The sequence below is a fragment of the Chaetura pelagica genome, unplaced genomic scaffold (genome assembly GCF_000747805.2).
Source record: "Chaetura pelagica isolate M959 unplaced genomic scaffold, ChaPel_1.0 scaffold37, whole genome shotgun sequence".
Classification (NCBI taxonomy): Eukaryota; Metazoa; Chordata; class Aves; order Apodiformes; family Apodidae; genus Chaetura; species Chaetura pelagica.
Genome location: NW_009954567.1, coordinates 6409743 through 6424547, shown reverse-complemented (window position 1 = coordinate 6424547; position 14805 = coordinate 6409743). Strand labels below are relative to the sequence as shown.

General features: G+C 35.5%; 1 protein-coding gene across 1 annotated transcript in view; it reads left to right on the top strand.

Moving 5' to 3' along the window:
* Window positions 1-13057, top strand: part of JMY (junction mediating and regulatory protein, p53 cofactor) — a 61074-nt gene extending 48017 nt beyond the window's left edge. Inside the window, exons 6-10 of the mRNA XM_010005386.1 lie at window positions 734-921; window positions 5940-6026; window positions 8545-8640; window positions 9879-10422; window positions 12750-13057. Of these exons, the coding sequence (XP_010003688.1) occupies window positions 734-921; window positions 5940-6026; window positions 8545-8640; window positions 9879-10422; window positions 12750-13057 (1223 nt within the window). The remainder of the gene's footprint in view (window positions 1-733; window positions 922-5939; window positions 6027-8544; window positions 8641-9878; window positions 10423-12749) is intronic.
* The last annotated feature ends 1748 nt before the right edge of the window (window positions 13058-14805 follow it).

Genomic DNA, 14805 nt, shown 5'->3' with positions numbered 1-14805 from the left:
TCTTTCCTTCTTGGCAAGAGATGAGAAAACAGCATTCAGGGATGAGCTCAGAGTTGTACTGAATGCTTCATACAGAAGGCTGAAAATAATGAGTGTTGATAAAATATTAGTCATTACAGGCCTTTCCAGGCCTGTAATACTCTGAAGGATTGCCTTAAAGTTACCCTCCCTCTTCTGCCTCTGAGCAGAAGCAGTGACTGGGAGGTCAGAAACCTTCTAAGAGAAGATTTTTGGTGTTTTGTTGTCTGAATCTTCTTTCATTAAATTAAAAGGAGGTTATGGCAAAAGAATCTCATGCGAAAGACTACAGAAAGAATCTGTATATCCTGAACTTTGTAGTAAAGACCAGAGGATATTACTGAACGTTATCCTTCCCCTGTATTACTTAGAGACCCAAAGATATGTGTGGTCATTGTGTGGTCAAGTTAGGGTACAGACACAATTGTATATTTACAGTTGCATTTGTTTCTTAATGCTCTGAGCTCAGCTGAGTACCACGCTGTGCTTCACTGGTATTGATTTCTGTTTTTCATATAAACTTTAAAGCCCTACAGTGCTTTGTTGTTTACTGCTTTTCCTCTAAACTTTTGATTTTTTTATAGACCTTTGAAAGGATTATGGCATTCTTCTGTATTAAATCTAGTGGGTCAGTGGGGAAGTTTCTGTTGAACAAAACAAAATTTAAATGCAAACTATTGATTTGACTTTTATATTTCTGGTGGTTTTAATACAGAGAAGAGAGATGAAGTGGTATACTATGACACTTACGAAAGTATGGAAGCCATGCTTGAAAAAGAAGATACTGCAACATCTATACTCTTGCAAAAAGAGGAGCTACAAAAGCTACAGCAAAAAATCCGCCAGCTGGAAGCAAGACGTGGACGTATTTCAGCCAAGAAAGCCTACCTCAGAAATAAGAAGGTATTATTAAATTGTAGATTTGTAGCATAATTAGCTAATTTAATAAAACTACAGAAGATTTAATTTCAGGTACAACTTCCAGGTGTCCCATAATTTTAATGGATATTTACTAATTAATAAAAGTTGTTACAGAGAGCCAATTATAATAGTATGCATTATTAAATTGATATATTTAAGATTCAGTTTACGTTTTACTTAAAAAAAAATCTTTAATGACTTTGAAGTCAACAAACAAACTTATTTCTATGAATTAATCAGAGTACTTTCATGTGGAAAGTACATACTAGAATGCATGCTTTTACAGAGAGTAGTTTTATATATATTTGGGGAAGAGAATTTTTGTGATTGTTTCCTCACTAATATGTTCTCTGGTCATTCTCTTACCTCATCATTTTAAACTTGTGCACGTGTAACTGATACTCTGTGTTCAGTAGATAAATATGAAATCCAGTTTATATACTTAAGTTGTGAAACTAGGTGTGCTGTTTAGAACCACTTTACTTTTTATGCGTTGTACAATTGGGATGTTATGCAGAATATTGTTATAATATAGGTAATGTTTGAATTGTGTGTCAAGTGTATGTAAATATGTTAATTCCTTTTTTACAGAATTACTTGTTTATTGTTCCCTGGCAGTTTGCAGTTACATGACTCTGCATTATTAATGAATGAGAAAGCTTGATGAGTATAATAGATCAAAGTTCTGAGAAAGCATTGTAGCACTTGTTAAAAAACAGGTTTCCACTTCACACTATATACCGTAAGACTGTGCAGCAGTCTTAGTTGGAACGTCATTCTAGATTGGGATCATCAGGGATTGGTGTGTTTTTGTGTTCCCAGTCATGCCCCTTGATGTGGGAGATGACCCCTTCATATAAACAGTTGTAGTAGATTGAGGATGAAGCCTTCAGGTCTTGCCTCCCTTTCATAACTAATATATACATTTCTGTACCTGAATCTGAAGTGTAACAGAAGAAACAGAATGGTAATTGATAAATTTTATATTTTGGAATTTTTATATTTCTTCAATCACTGTCCTGTCTCTGATAAACATAATAGGGAGAAGACCGCAAATAATTAGTATAAAAGAAATCTCACCTGTTAGCCTGCTATGGGAAGTAGTTTGCTCAGAGCCATTGAGTTAGTTTTATGTGAGTTTGTAGAAAGAAAAAAGAAATCAAGAAGCTGGGCTGTTTAATATTTTAAGCAAAAGGTCCTATCTGTCATGTTATGATAATTAATATTGGCTACATTATAATAAGCTATTTTCTCCTGAATATGAAAAGACACTGCTGGCACCTAACAGAGTGCACAAACCTGTTTAAAAGTGACAGCCTGGTTGCTGTTCTGTACTGAGGTGACAGGAGTTGAGTAAAGAAGCAAATGAAACAAGAGTAGACATTTTTTAGCATGCTTTCTTATCTGTATAATGAACTAGTCACCTTCACTTGTTTTAAGGTTATGCTATGATAAAATACCTTGGTTAAGCTGAAGGAATTAGTTCTAAGCTGTAACAGTAGTTGTAGTATGTCTGCTTGTGTACTGGAACATTATGTGATGCTCATCTGGGTCTGCACGCAGGAGTAATACAGCCATGTCTGCTCAGTGTTGTTCTGGAGGAATGGGGCTATACTGCTTTCGGGACCTGAGGTTATGTCTCAGTGTGGAACTTGCTGCTGAACATCATTACAGTGTGGACATCACAGAGCTCTCAGAACTAGTTCCAACTCTACTCATTTCATTGCCCAGCATAGCATTATCTGCAGTTGAGCGTTGCAGTGAGATACTTGGCATTCAGCTTCTAAAGAAATAATGGATTAGGATAACATGTATTTAAGCTTGCATTGTCAAATGAAGGATTTTTACTTGGGTGAAAAGGATAGGCAGAATCAGTGGTGTGATATTTTGAGGCACTTGTGCAGAAAAGAACATAGCCTTTTGATGTACTGAGATGTTTACTCTAGGTGCTGTTATTACTGCTGAATAATGTAGAGCCCTACTAAGCTTAATAGTAATTACCTGAAAATCAAGACTCCTCTGGTTTTGATTAAAACATAAATAAGCGTTGTATCTTGATTGAGCATTCTAGTGATACTGCAAAACATTGTTAATGAGCACTACTTAAAAGTGCCTGATGTGAGTAGTTGCAGTTTACAAAACTGGGAAAAAAAAGTGTTTTTGCATTGAGTTTGCCATTTAAGTTAAGCAAAGGTAGATACAGTATGCAAAAGCAGACTGGAGATGGTGAGAATGAGCAGTGATGACTGCTCAATGGAGAAAATAATGTGGTTTTGAGGGTGCGTTTGGAAAGTACATAGTGTGTGGTAAATTTTTTTCTCAACGTCTATTTCAGTTAAGAAACACAGTTGAACTGAGATGGGAATCTACTTAATGCTTTTCAGATCATATTCCTGACCATGCTTGTTTCAGCAAAGTATCTTAAACAGAAGTGTAAACAAGTGTTCTATTATGGATTGGGTTGGTGAGGTTTTGGTGGGTTTTTTTGGTGTTGGCGGTTTTTTTTCTCCTCTATTTTTTTTTCCCCCACTTTGTCAGTTCTGTGGTTAAATACAAAAAGCAAGCTGTGCGGTAAGTAATGTGTATCACGGTCTTGTGATATACTTAGATATCAAAGTCCTTGCTTCTTATTAGGTCTTTGGCAACTGAAGATTCCCTCAGGAGTATGCCTTCTTTCTAGCAGCAGATAGAATGATTAAGAAAACAGTAGGAAATTATTCTCTATCATATTTTTTTATTTTTCAGAGGAGGTCATTTCATCATCCAGGTATTTAGAAATGTTTCCTGTTGAGGATATAACAAAGTGAAAGGGAATCAATTGTTCTCTGTAGAATAAGACTGTATGTAATACAAATACAAACTTTTTTGACTATGGTCTTTATTAATTTTGTTTTTCAGAAATTCCTTCCCAGTTTTTTGCAGTTGATGCTTTTATTTTTTAATTATGTCAAAAAATTGTACCAAACCTTTATTTAGAAACTTTTGCTAAAGGTTCATTAGAAGCCTGATTCAGTTGTGCTTCTGAATAACTGAGGCAGGATTTTTTAAATTTACGGATTTATAGAAGTTGATGTTCTTTCACTGGACTACCATGAATATAAACTCTTTATTTTAGGTTTTTTTACAAATCTGTTTGCATTTGTTAAGAAGTAATTTCCTGATGTGTTGATGACAGTGAGTTACTTGAAAGTAAGATTTTAATAGTGATCTCATTATTTTTCTTATTCCTTGAAAGCTAATTATGGATTTTTCATGCAGAATATTGATATTGTTATCCCATACTACCCCCTAGTGGCTACACAGTAGTAATAATTCGGTTATTTTATAGAACAAGCACCTGTTTTACTAGGAAACTAGATTTATAGAAAAGACTTAAGGTGAATCTGACAATATATCTAGAAAAGATATATTTGGAAAAATACAATTATGAAGAAACGGAATTATTTTATATCCAGGAAGAATATATGTCATCATGAGCAGAGTGAGAGAAGTACCTGCTTGGTGGGGGTGTTGTAACATACATTTTCTCTTTTTTTCTTTTTTTGTATCTCATAATTTACATTCCTCATTATTTGATACAGCTTCTAACTGAACTTTACACATAAATAGAGAATAAACTATGAAGGTGAAGGCACTAGGAGTATTACAGAAAGTCTTCCAGATTCTCTAATAATATTCAGAAGCTATTGCTTTTATATTAATAAAAATATTTTCATTAGGGAAAACACCACAAACAAAGATAAAACCCAACAGCATTTATTACCTCTGACAAAGCTGGGAAGGTGTTTCCATAGAAACTTATTCTCTTGTTGTAGCTTTATTTGTGTATTGTTCAGAAACATTCAAGACAGCAACATTGGCTAACTCTTAACGTAATCACAGTATGTCCATAGTCACCTTGTGGGAGAATACAGCTTTTTCTCCATTTCCAAGCGTCCAAAATTGTGGGCTTTTTTTAATCTGCCTCTACTGCAGTACCTTTCTTGATGGCTGCTCACTCTATCAGCTGCCCCACACAGTGCTTTTAATGGCAAAGCTCCTGTCTGGCTCTGGCCAGTAGGTGAAGGTGACTGACAGCTGGGAACCCCATTGCTTGGGTGTTTTTCTAGCTGTTCTCACACTTCAGACCGTTTCCGAACACTGCGCCATAGACTGTGCGTAACACAGCTGTGAGATCTGTTTCTGCCTACACATCCAACTTCTTTCTAGTTCTGTGTGGTGTTTGTACCACACCTAATTTCATTGCCCATACCGCCAGATTTCTTGACCCTCAGTATTGTTCTAAGAACATGTCTGGTCATTACTCTTAAATCCCTGCACCTGTCTTTTCTTTGTAACTGATAATTAATTCAATTATTTTTATATTATCTACCTGAAGTTTGGCTATCATCCTGTTTCTTGTAATCTGTTGTAACATGGCCTGTTACCTGTTCTTACTTGGAATCAATGTAGTAAGTGCTTGTTTTTAAACCAGACATTACTGAGGAGAACTTGGTATGATAAGTGAACCCACATGTGCATGCATAAAATTGTAACAACTTTATTAATGTTTGTACTTGGAGATTATATATGCAAAAAATGAACTGACACTTGTAAATGGGAAGCTGCCTGGTTGCATAAACAGGAATCTGTATTCTATTTGAGATTTAGTTATTATCCATGTAGACAATTACATGGAGTTACACAAGGGTTCTATAAAGTATTTGACAAATTGTTGTTTGTTGGCACTTTTGTACTGGTAATGTAGAACAGACTTTTCAATAAGCTATTACTCATGTATATACTTTAGACAGCTTAAAAGTAATAGGTTTGGGTTTGTCTGTCTTGGTTTTTTTTTCCATTTTATTGTTTTATTATCAGTTAAAATAGCTTGGTTAAATTAGCTTCTCTGACATAGGCTTTTTTCTAATTCTTATTACTGTTTGCAAAATATGACGTTATACCCTGTAAATCGATATTTAAAATTCATATTTTACAGATAACACTTTATATCTCTACAGGAGATCTGTATTGCAAAGCATAATGAAAAGATCCAGCAGCATCACCAGAGTGAAGAGAAACACAAAATGCACCATACTGTTCAGATAGTAAGTTTGAGTTTTCTGCTCTTGAGTTAGCATTTAGTTAATAGCTTGCATTCCTTATTATACAACAATTAGGAGAGTATTCAGATAGTGGTTTTAAAAAAATGGTGTATATCCCTGACCTTTGCACCATGGATATGTGTATCATATTATGATGGGAAGGGGGAGTCAATAGCTATGTTAGGATGACATTGAACCCAAGTAAGTAAGGGAGTTCTTCAGTGCCAAGTTCACAGTCTGAGTGATTACTGGTAGGGTTAGGCTGCATGTATATCTACGTTCTTTATCATGTCTACACAGATGGTCGCAGACATCTCTGAGTACAGCTTCAGATGTGCTGAAATGAGTGAGGAAACCATACACACTTATACTTGAATCTTAGCAAGCTTGCTCTTTATTTTTCTTCTTTGTACAAAAGAAATCACTTCAATTGTGTTGTATAAAGATGTAGTTCCTGTATCCTCTTCGATTCTCCGCACAGTCTTGTTGCAGAGAATAGGTTTGCTAGTCTGACTCTTCTGCTGAACATAATAGAATTTATATTAAAGAATAGTCAAATTCTGGGCTAGGTCATGGGAGCTGATTTAGTATCAATATTTAATAAAGAGCACTGACAAAGATGCATTGAAATACAAGTCATTTTAATCCAGGCTTCAATTAGGTAAGTGAAAGTGATTCTGTTTCATCCTTATGCATTTTTAACATTGATACATTTGTCCAGAAAGTCAGCTGTGTAATTTATTTTATGAAAGCACACATTTTATCAAAGCACATATTGGCACATTTTTTCAGGAACTTAGAAAACTGTTGAGTTTTTTCCAGTTCTTACCATAAGGCAAAAGTAATTGCTGAGTGGATTGTAGTCTGTTTATCACTCTTAAAAGTAAGACTTGACAAAGCAAGATTTTCTTGTCTCAAAAATTACAGAGCTTTTTCAGTATTAATTTCATGGAGTTGTCCAGTTGCATTTTATGAAGTAACTTAGGCCATTATTTTTTAAACATTTTTCTGTTAGGAATGTGACTGAAAAGTCACATAACTATTGCAAAATAGGTTTTCATTTTCCTGAATAATTTTGAAAAGATAGCCACAAGAGAGTCCAAACTTGAACCAAGTAAGAATTGTAATTTCACTATTCTTACTTCAAACCAAAAGAAAATAAACAAAGAATCTAAACCAAACAAAAAACCCCAAACCTTGAATTTGAGACTGCATCAAGAAGAGTTTGACCTGATTGTGTATGTAACATGCAGATGTGATAGTAGAACTATCCTATCTGCTTGATATAATATTTTCTTTATGCTTTTGGTTTAACTTCTTTGCCCCACTAGTCTTGTTATCTTCTTGTCACCACATGCTTCTGTTGCTCTTTGCTTTTGCCAGTTTCCTGTCCTTACTATTTTTCAAAATGTTCTCTCCCTGATGCATCTATACATCCTTCTGAATCACAGGAGTTGGCCCTTTATGAAAGATACCACACCACTAGCTGATTCTGAAAATGGCAGGCAGACACTGCTTTTGCATTGACTGAATTACAAGAAAAGTGATGAGAATTTTAAATAATTATTATGAACATGGGCTTTTAAAAGTAATGCTTAATGCTCTGAGTCTTATACGAATTAAAGCTGTGGCTTCTGCTCAGGGCTTTTTCTTTATAGTCATCTGTTCTATTGCTTTTGCATACAGCAACATTTGCCATCTGATAACTAGCATACACTTTCTGTAAATTTTACTGAAGAGAAGTGCTGAATTTTTGTGAAAATTGATGTCTAGTTAAAGGAACTGGATCCAAACATATGTTTTCCCTGAGGAAGACCCTCAAACAAAAGGAAAAATAAAACTGTCTTAGCTGCAAGGTAAAACTTCAAAATGTTATTGAAGATTACAAAAAAAACAGGCTGGTTTAAGTAATGACATCTTAAGTTAATTAAATACAAAGCTTTCAGTTACTGTTATAAATCATAATAAAAATGTTTATTTAATTTGCTCAGTGTTGGATTTAAATCTTTGTTGCACTGAATTATGTGATTTCTCGGACTGTGAAAATACTAATATGACTTCTTTTAAATGGGCAACCTTGCCATTTAGGCAGTTATTTTGTTCTTAGAATGAGAGCAAAAGTAATACTGGGTTGCTGTCTGGCTAATTTATACAAATTTTTATTTAAGAGGGCCTTTTTCAGTATAATATTCTGTTGCATCTCTAATTATTTCTCATTTTTCAAAGTGACACTTCAGTTGTTCCAGTTCCAGACTGAAGTCTTTCTTTACTGACCTTTGCATTTCTTGGAGGTTAAAAAACATGAAATGCATGTTTTTCAAGGAGAAGATAAAAGCCAAGTTTTGAAGTTCAGAAATGTGTTTATTTGAGAAGTAGATTCTTACAAATAGTAGAGGAGTTATTTTACTTCAGTTTTTAAAATTATGCTAAACATAATGGTTATAATGGATTATGCTTGGATGTATATGTTGGATATATATATAATGGTTGTAATGGGTCTGTTTTCCATATATTTTCTCAGAAGCGAGATCAGTTACAAGATGAAGAGGAAAGAAAGAGCTCCTGGGTTAGTCAGGAACGGCAGAAAACACTGGACAGACTTCGCACATTTAAACAGGTAATAGAAGAAGGATTGTTTTTTTCTACCAGTTCTTTTGCAAAATAAGTTTTCACTCATTCCAGGACCATACTTTCAATGTATAGTTAGCTGTTCTTTGGAAACTTTACAATAAAATGTGGCGTTGGTGGTAATGAATTCCTTAGCTGTTACTTTCCCTATGTCATAATAAGATTTTTCCACTCTTACATCTACACCTTATGAGAAGATGCTTAGCAAACATACCTAAAAGATGTATAATCTAAATGGTATTTCCTAAAAAGAGCATTGCCATCTGACATAGCCCCACTTGCACTGATTGCTAGAACACCTTATCAATACCTGCCCCTTCTTATGACAATGTAAGTATCAAAAAATGACTAGAAGATGGAATGAAGGGGAGAGAATAAGAAAAGGGGTGACAGTGCAAGAAAATAGAGACTGTTAATTGGTGAGGACTTTTTCTGGCTTTCCTGGATGCATTAAAAAAACAGGTGTGAGAAATTTATTTACTGGAAAGCTGTCTTGCTCAGCATTCATATCCTTATTGTTTGCAAGGCTTTTGATTTGCATAGCTTCTGTAAATTAGGGGGAATGTATTTATTTTAGCCATCAACTGTTAATTAACTGACTTCATATATGACCGTGCTTATATTGTTATTGTCTCTATTGCTTTAGGCCTTCTGTAAAATGCATTAGACCAATCTTTCAGAAGCCATTCACATTTTTGCATTAAAATGGCTATGGATGAAATATAAAAAGACAGATACTGAGGCAGCAAATTTAAGAACTAAATTAAAAATACTTTGGAAAGTCACATAATATTTAATGTTCCCAAGGGGCACCTTTTTAAGCAGTGTGCTTCACATCTGAGACCAGTGTATTAGGTCACAGAGGACTTTGTTGCAGAGGGAGCCATTGACCAGTTTTAGAAAAGGAAAACAAGAGGGAAGTTTGAATTTTAGTTTTAAAAAAAAACAGTTTTGAATGTACAGCGTGGTTCTTAGTGAAGTCTTAATTCTAACCCAAGTATATCCCTGACTAGACCAATCATGTGAATTGTGGCATAATCAAGAATCAAAATTAAGAAAACAGATAATTTTTGCAGGAAGGTGAGGATGCATTTGGTTTGTTTTTCCATCCAGAGCAAAATGGCAGATGAATTCTACTTGTCAGTAGAGTTCTAACAACAGGTATTTAGTATCTAGTGTAGCGTGTTGCATATACTTATCTAATTGTCAATAACTTGCTCACTGTAGCGGTACCCTGGACAAGTGATACTTAAATCAACCAGGCTGCGGATGGCTCACGCAAGAAGAAAATGTGCAGGCAGCTCAGTGCCCTGTGTCGATCAGCCTCAGTCTTTGCCAGCAACCATACCAATCCAAGAGAAAAGTGGAGAGGTGGAATTGGAAAAGGCAGATCAGCCTTTGCAAGTGCAGGAATCCACAAGCTTAGAACAACAAGATGTCTCGTTACCTCCCAATGGTGTTACCTCTGAACTGCCCCATGTTAGTCCTTCTCCAGTCACCAGTAATGAGCTTCAACCAGAGACTGTTATTGTAGTACCACTTCCACCCCCTTTGCCTCCACCACCTCCACCTCCACCTTTGCCCTCCAGGGAAGATGCCACCAAATCCCTAGAGAAAAGCAACACCTTTGTTAAACGTCAGAGTGAGGAGAAAGGAGTCCAGCACTCTTCTGGTGTCCCACCTGCACATCTGTTTGACAGTAGTCAGCTAGTCAGTGCCAAGAAGAAGCTTAAGAAGACTGGTGATCTAGAGGGCTTACAGAGGAGGAGAGGTAATGTTTTCATTTCTCTGTATTTCGTGGTAATGCACATGAGTTCCTTTTTTGAATTGCTCTACAGAAAAGTGGATGCTGTGATTTATTTACTTACTGATGAGAAAGTTGTCAAATCCTTTTCAGTGACAAATGGTGGCAACTCAAACAAATACTAGGATCTTCATGACAGTGTGAAGTATAGTAGCTCTGTTAGAAAACAGTTATGAAACAGATTCTACAGTGTACCGTGTTAGACTAACTAAAAAATGGAACTGAACTTTGCCCAAAATTAAATTTTCCTATCTAGTTTGCAGCCATCACTGCAAATACTCTGTGCTTCATCTGAGGGCGAGTGGGTTTTTTATAACAGAATTGTACATAATTTATAACCTAGTAAAGTGAATACTTGTCTTGGGACATAAGGAATCGCAATGATGTTATCTTCAATGTTTCTTCAAATTTTCATACAAAAAGGCACAAACCCTCTGGTATGCTTAAGAGCTGTATTAGAATGTATATGCTGACTATAACTCAAAATTAAATCTGTAATCATTCAACAAACTGTGTTAGTAGTTCAAAGATAAAAAAATTATTTGCAAACTGAGGAGAATGAGTAGAGCACAGGGCTGATCTGGGACAGCTGTTACAACTTGTTGACTGTGCTGCTTATTCTAAACTTTTAATCCTTTATCCCATATATAAAATGGGGGAAAGACAGCTGTGTTTGAACACAATAATCCTGGTGTTTAGGTCAAACATGCTATATTGGAGCTAAGTTTCTGTTTGAAAGTCAGATACTATATTTTGCAATGTGCTCAGCTGTACTATTGTACCGGAAATCACTAGGAAAAAAGTACCTTGAGTGGGCCCTGATTCACAGTACTGTAATACGGCGGTAGTAACATTTTATTAAAAATTCTGTCTGACTTGATCAGTTACAGCTACAGAAAACATCCTTCCATTGACAATTCCCCCATAATATAAAATAAAATTTAGGACTGTCTTCATCGATCAGACAGAAACAAGAGCATTCCGTCTAGAATTGTCCTTAAATGACTGAAAACCCTTGAAGCAATTGCATAGTTACAGAATTCTTAAGCTCTTAGGAGTCTTGTACCTTGCAGGTTGCAAGTATAGTGTCTCAAGTTCATTATCAATTTTGATGCTGTTTTGCTCCATTTTTTTGGTAACCTATTATTTATTTTTCTGATACCCATTCCATCTTGCAATTTTATGTAAATCACATACTATGTGCACAATTTGATATACAGCATTACATGACCAATAAAAAGTAAAAGTATATCCTCCCTCTTAAAATTATGTTAATGTCTGCAGCAGCACTCCATCTGCCGTTTAGTATTTCCCGAGATGTTCCAAGTCTTTAACTGGCTTCAGAAATGTGTCTCCGTATGACAGATGAGTCTTCTACAATCCTTCCTTTCTCCTGCAAATGTGCAGTTCTGGGGTATTCTTTTATTTATCGTGTGTCTATTCCAACTGTCTGCACCATTAGTCTGATAGACAAAGCCCACTTATAAGTGCAAAACATGTTTAAAAATGTATTCTACAGTATAAAGAAAAGACCTGAAAATGGATATTAATCTATTCACTGATATGTGCTGCATGTTGTATGTGCTAGTGTATGCAAGCTATTTCAAACTGTGGTACTTTCTTGTAATGCATCCTCTGGGCAGGAGAGCCAAAGCCTGTTTTTTATTTGCACAAAGAACTAGCTTCAAATTGATGATAAAGAAAGGATATATCATAAAGTATTAACTCTTACTTACCTATTTTCATTTATTATACATGAAGATAATCTATATAGGCACACTGTGACTAGATGCTAATACATACATGAATCCAGAGAAGCAGGAAAATGGATGTTGTTGCAGTTGACTATAATGCTGCTTCCCTCACTGGCATGTAGTAATAATAGTCATACAGTAGGTAAAACCAGCCACAAAATGCAAGTGCTGAGAAGGGACTGCACAGTCTAATACTTTACACATGTACTCATTACCTGAGTTTCAAAGGCAAGACATATAATAAACACTTTCATTGTGTTGGATTCATTGCAGATATTTTGATTTTCCTGCAAACAGGAAAAGCATCTTGTTCAAAAGGTAGGAGGTTAAGTGGTTTCAGATATTGTAATTGTCTGAATAAACCAGTTTTGACCTGGTAATAAGGAAGATAAATTTGGAGGCTAAAACGATAGTGGAGCTACCATTATTCCTATGGTATGGGACTACCACAGTAATAGTACGCAGTTACTTTTTGGTCTGTAGGAAATACAAATAAGACTGATAAAATATAGTTAAAGTTATACTTTTGATTTACTGCAGTGAGTTCCCCGATGGATGAAGTGCTGGCTTCCTTGAAACGTGGCAGCTTTCACTTAAGAAAAGTTGAGCAGAGAAGTCTCCCACCTTTTCCTGATGAAGATGATAGCAATAACATCTTGGCACAGATCAGAAAAGGGGTCAAACTGAAGAAAGTGCAGAAAGATGTTTTGAGAGAATCCTTTACAATTCTGCCTGATACTGACCCTCTGACAAGGAGCATCCATGAAGCATTGCGACGAATTAAGGAAGCATCACCTGAATCGGAGGATGAAGAGGAGAGTTTGCCTTGCACAGACTGGGAAAATTAACCAGTAATTAATCTACATTTTTTAAAAAAAAGTATTTCTTCAACAATTTTTTTATAACACCTAGTGGCTAAGCCTCAGGCTGTGCATTCTAGGAGACTTACTGAGTGTGACTAAACTCTGATGTCCAGCATGGTAAAACATGCACATATGAATTTAGGATTATTGTCTTTTCAAATAATTTAGGGTTTATAGTAAGGACAACATTCTTTAGGCAACAGCCTTTTATTGTTTGCATACTTTTGCTGAATATTGACAGGACTGCTTCTATAAAAAGCTCTATTTTATTTAGCAAATTTTAAGGGACTGTTTGCAGCTTACCAAAAAGCTTTAAAAAGCTTTTTAAGTAACAAAGCAGCACAATCACTCTTGGACACACCTTGTACTTATTTTCTGATTACTTCTGGCCTTGTAAATTTTAGCATGCTTATCACTTTAGGCTAAATAGCTCCAAGTGAAGGATGATTAGATTTTACTGCAGAACACATAGAAATCTCATTGGTTACCCTGGGAACTGACTCTTTGATAGCTTGGTTTCCATCTGTAAACTTTCTGATTTAATTGAAGTTCCAGACTATACACAGTAAATATAAAAATATAATTTATACTTCTGCCAGTCATACAAATCCCATGAACAAGCTACAGTACCTGAAAGTACAGATATTAGACCTCAGCAGATGGAAGTTAATGATTTCAGAACAAACCAAAAATTGTCAAGGGATAAGTTTTCAAAATTGTGGCTGGATCAGTAACACAAAGAGATTCTGGATTACACCAGCCACAAAAAGCACTATTCCCCTGTGGTGTTTCTGCTGCTGGCATGTGGATGAACTTAAGTCTCAATGAAAGCTCTCACAAAACTTAACATTTGGAAAAAGAAAGGTATAACATTCTGTAAAGAGCTTAAAAATCTGTTTAGACATCAAAGGCTATTTCAAGACTATTGAAGACAAATACTTATAAATCTTGCAACACAGATAGCAGTAGGAAAGAGATAACCTTTTTGGATGCTTACAATCAGGCATTCCTATCCTGGTTATTTATGACCTTAGCTGGAGGGGTGACTGTTGATGAAGTGCTACAGTATTTTAAAAAGTGATGGTGACTTCTCCATGGTGATGGTCACATCTTCTGCTGGATGTTTTTGTGATTAAGAGATGCTGGGTCTCAAACTGCTCAATTGGAATGCTATTTTCAAACAACAATATTTAACATTTTTAACAAGGAGAAGAAATGTTGCCTTTATTTTCTCATTAAATTGGCCACACTAATGATATAATGCTTTTTAAGTAAGACATACTCCTTCTACTCCATACCAAATGTGCTGCTAGTTTTCAAATTGAAAATCCGGGAGTGGAGGTGTAACTCTTGCTGAAACTCGTAACGATTTTCTATTGCTTGCATGCTGCAAACTCCCTTTACCCTTCAAAAGTCAAGGGACAGCTGTAAAAGAAGACATGCCTTTGAACTGACTTGGCTTTCTCAGTGCAATTGTTCTCTTAATTTCTGAGAGAACTGAGCAAATTTAAACTTTGTGACCTGGGTTTATGGTTTCAGCAAATGTAACTTACTCTTTGGGATTCTGCTTGCATTTTTTAGCAATACTCTTTCATACTCTGTCACTTAAGAAAAAAAAAGGGGAGGGGGGAATTTATCCAAGAATTACTTAATTTTTTTTTAATCTAGCTGGTGAACCTCATAAATGTTTTCTGTTGGAAGTGTGTCCTCTTAGAAATCTTCATCTGCAATAT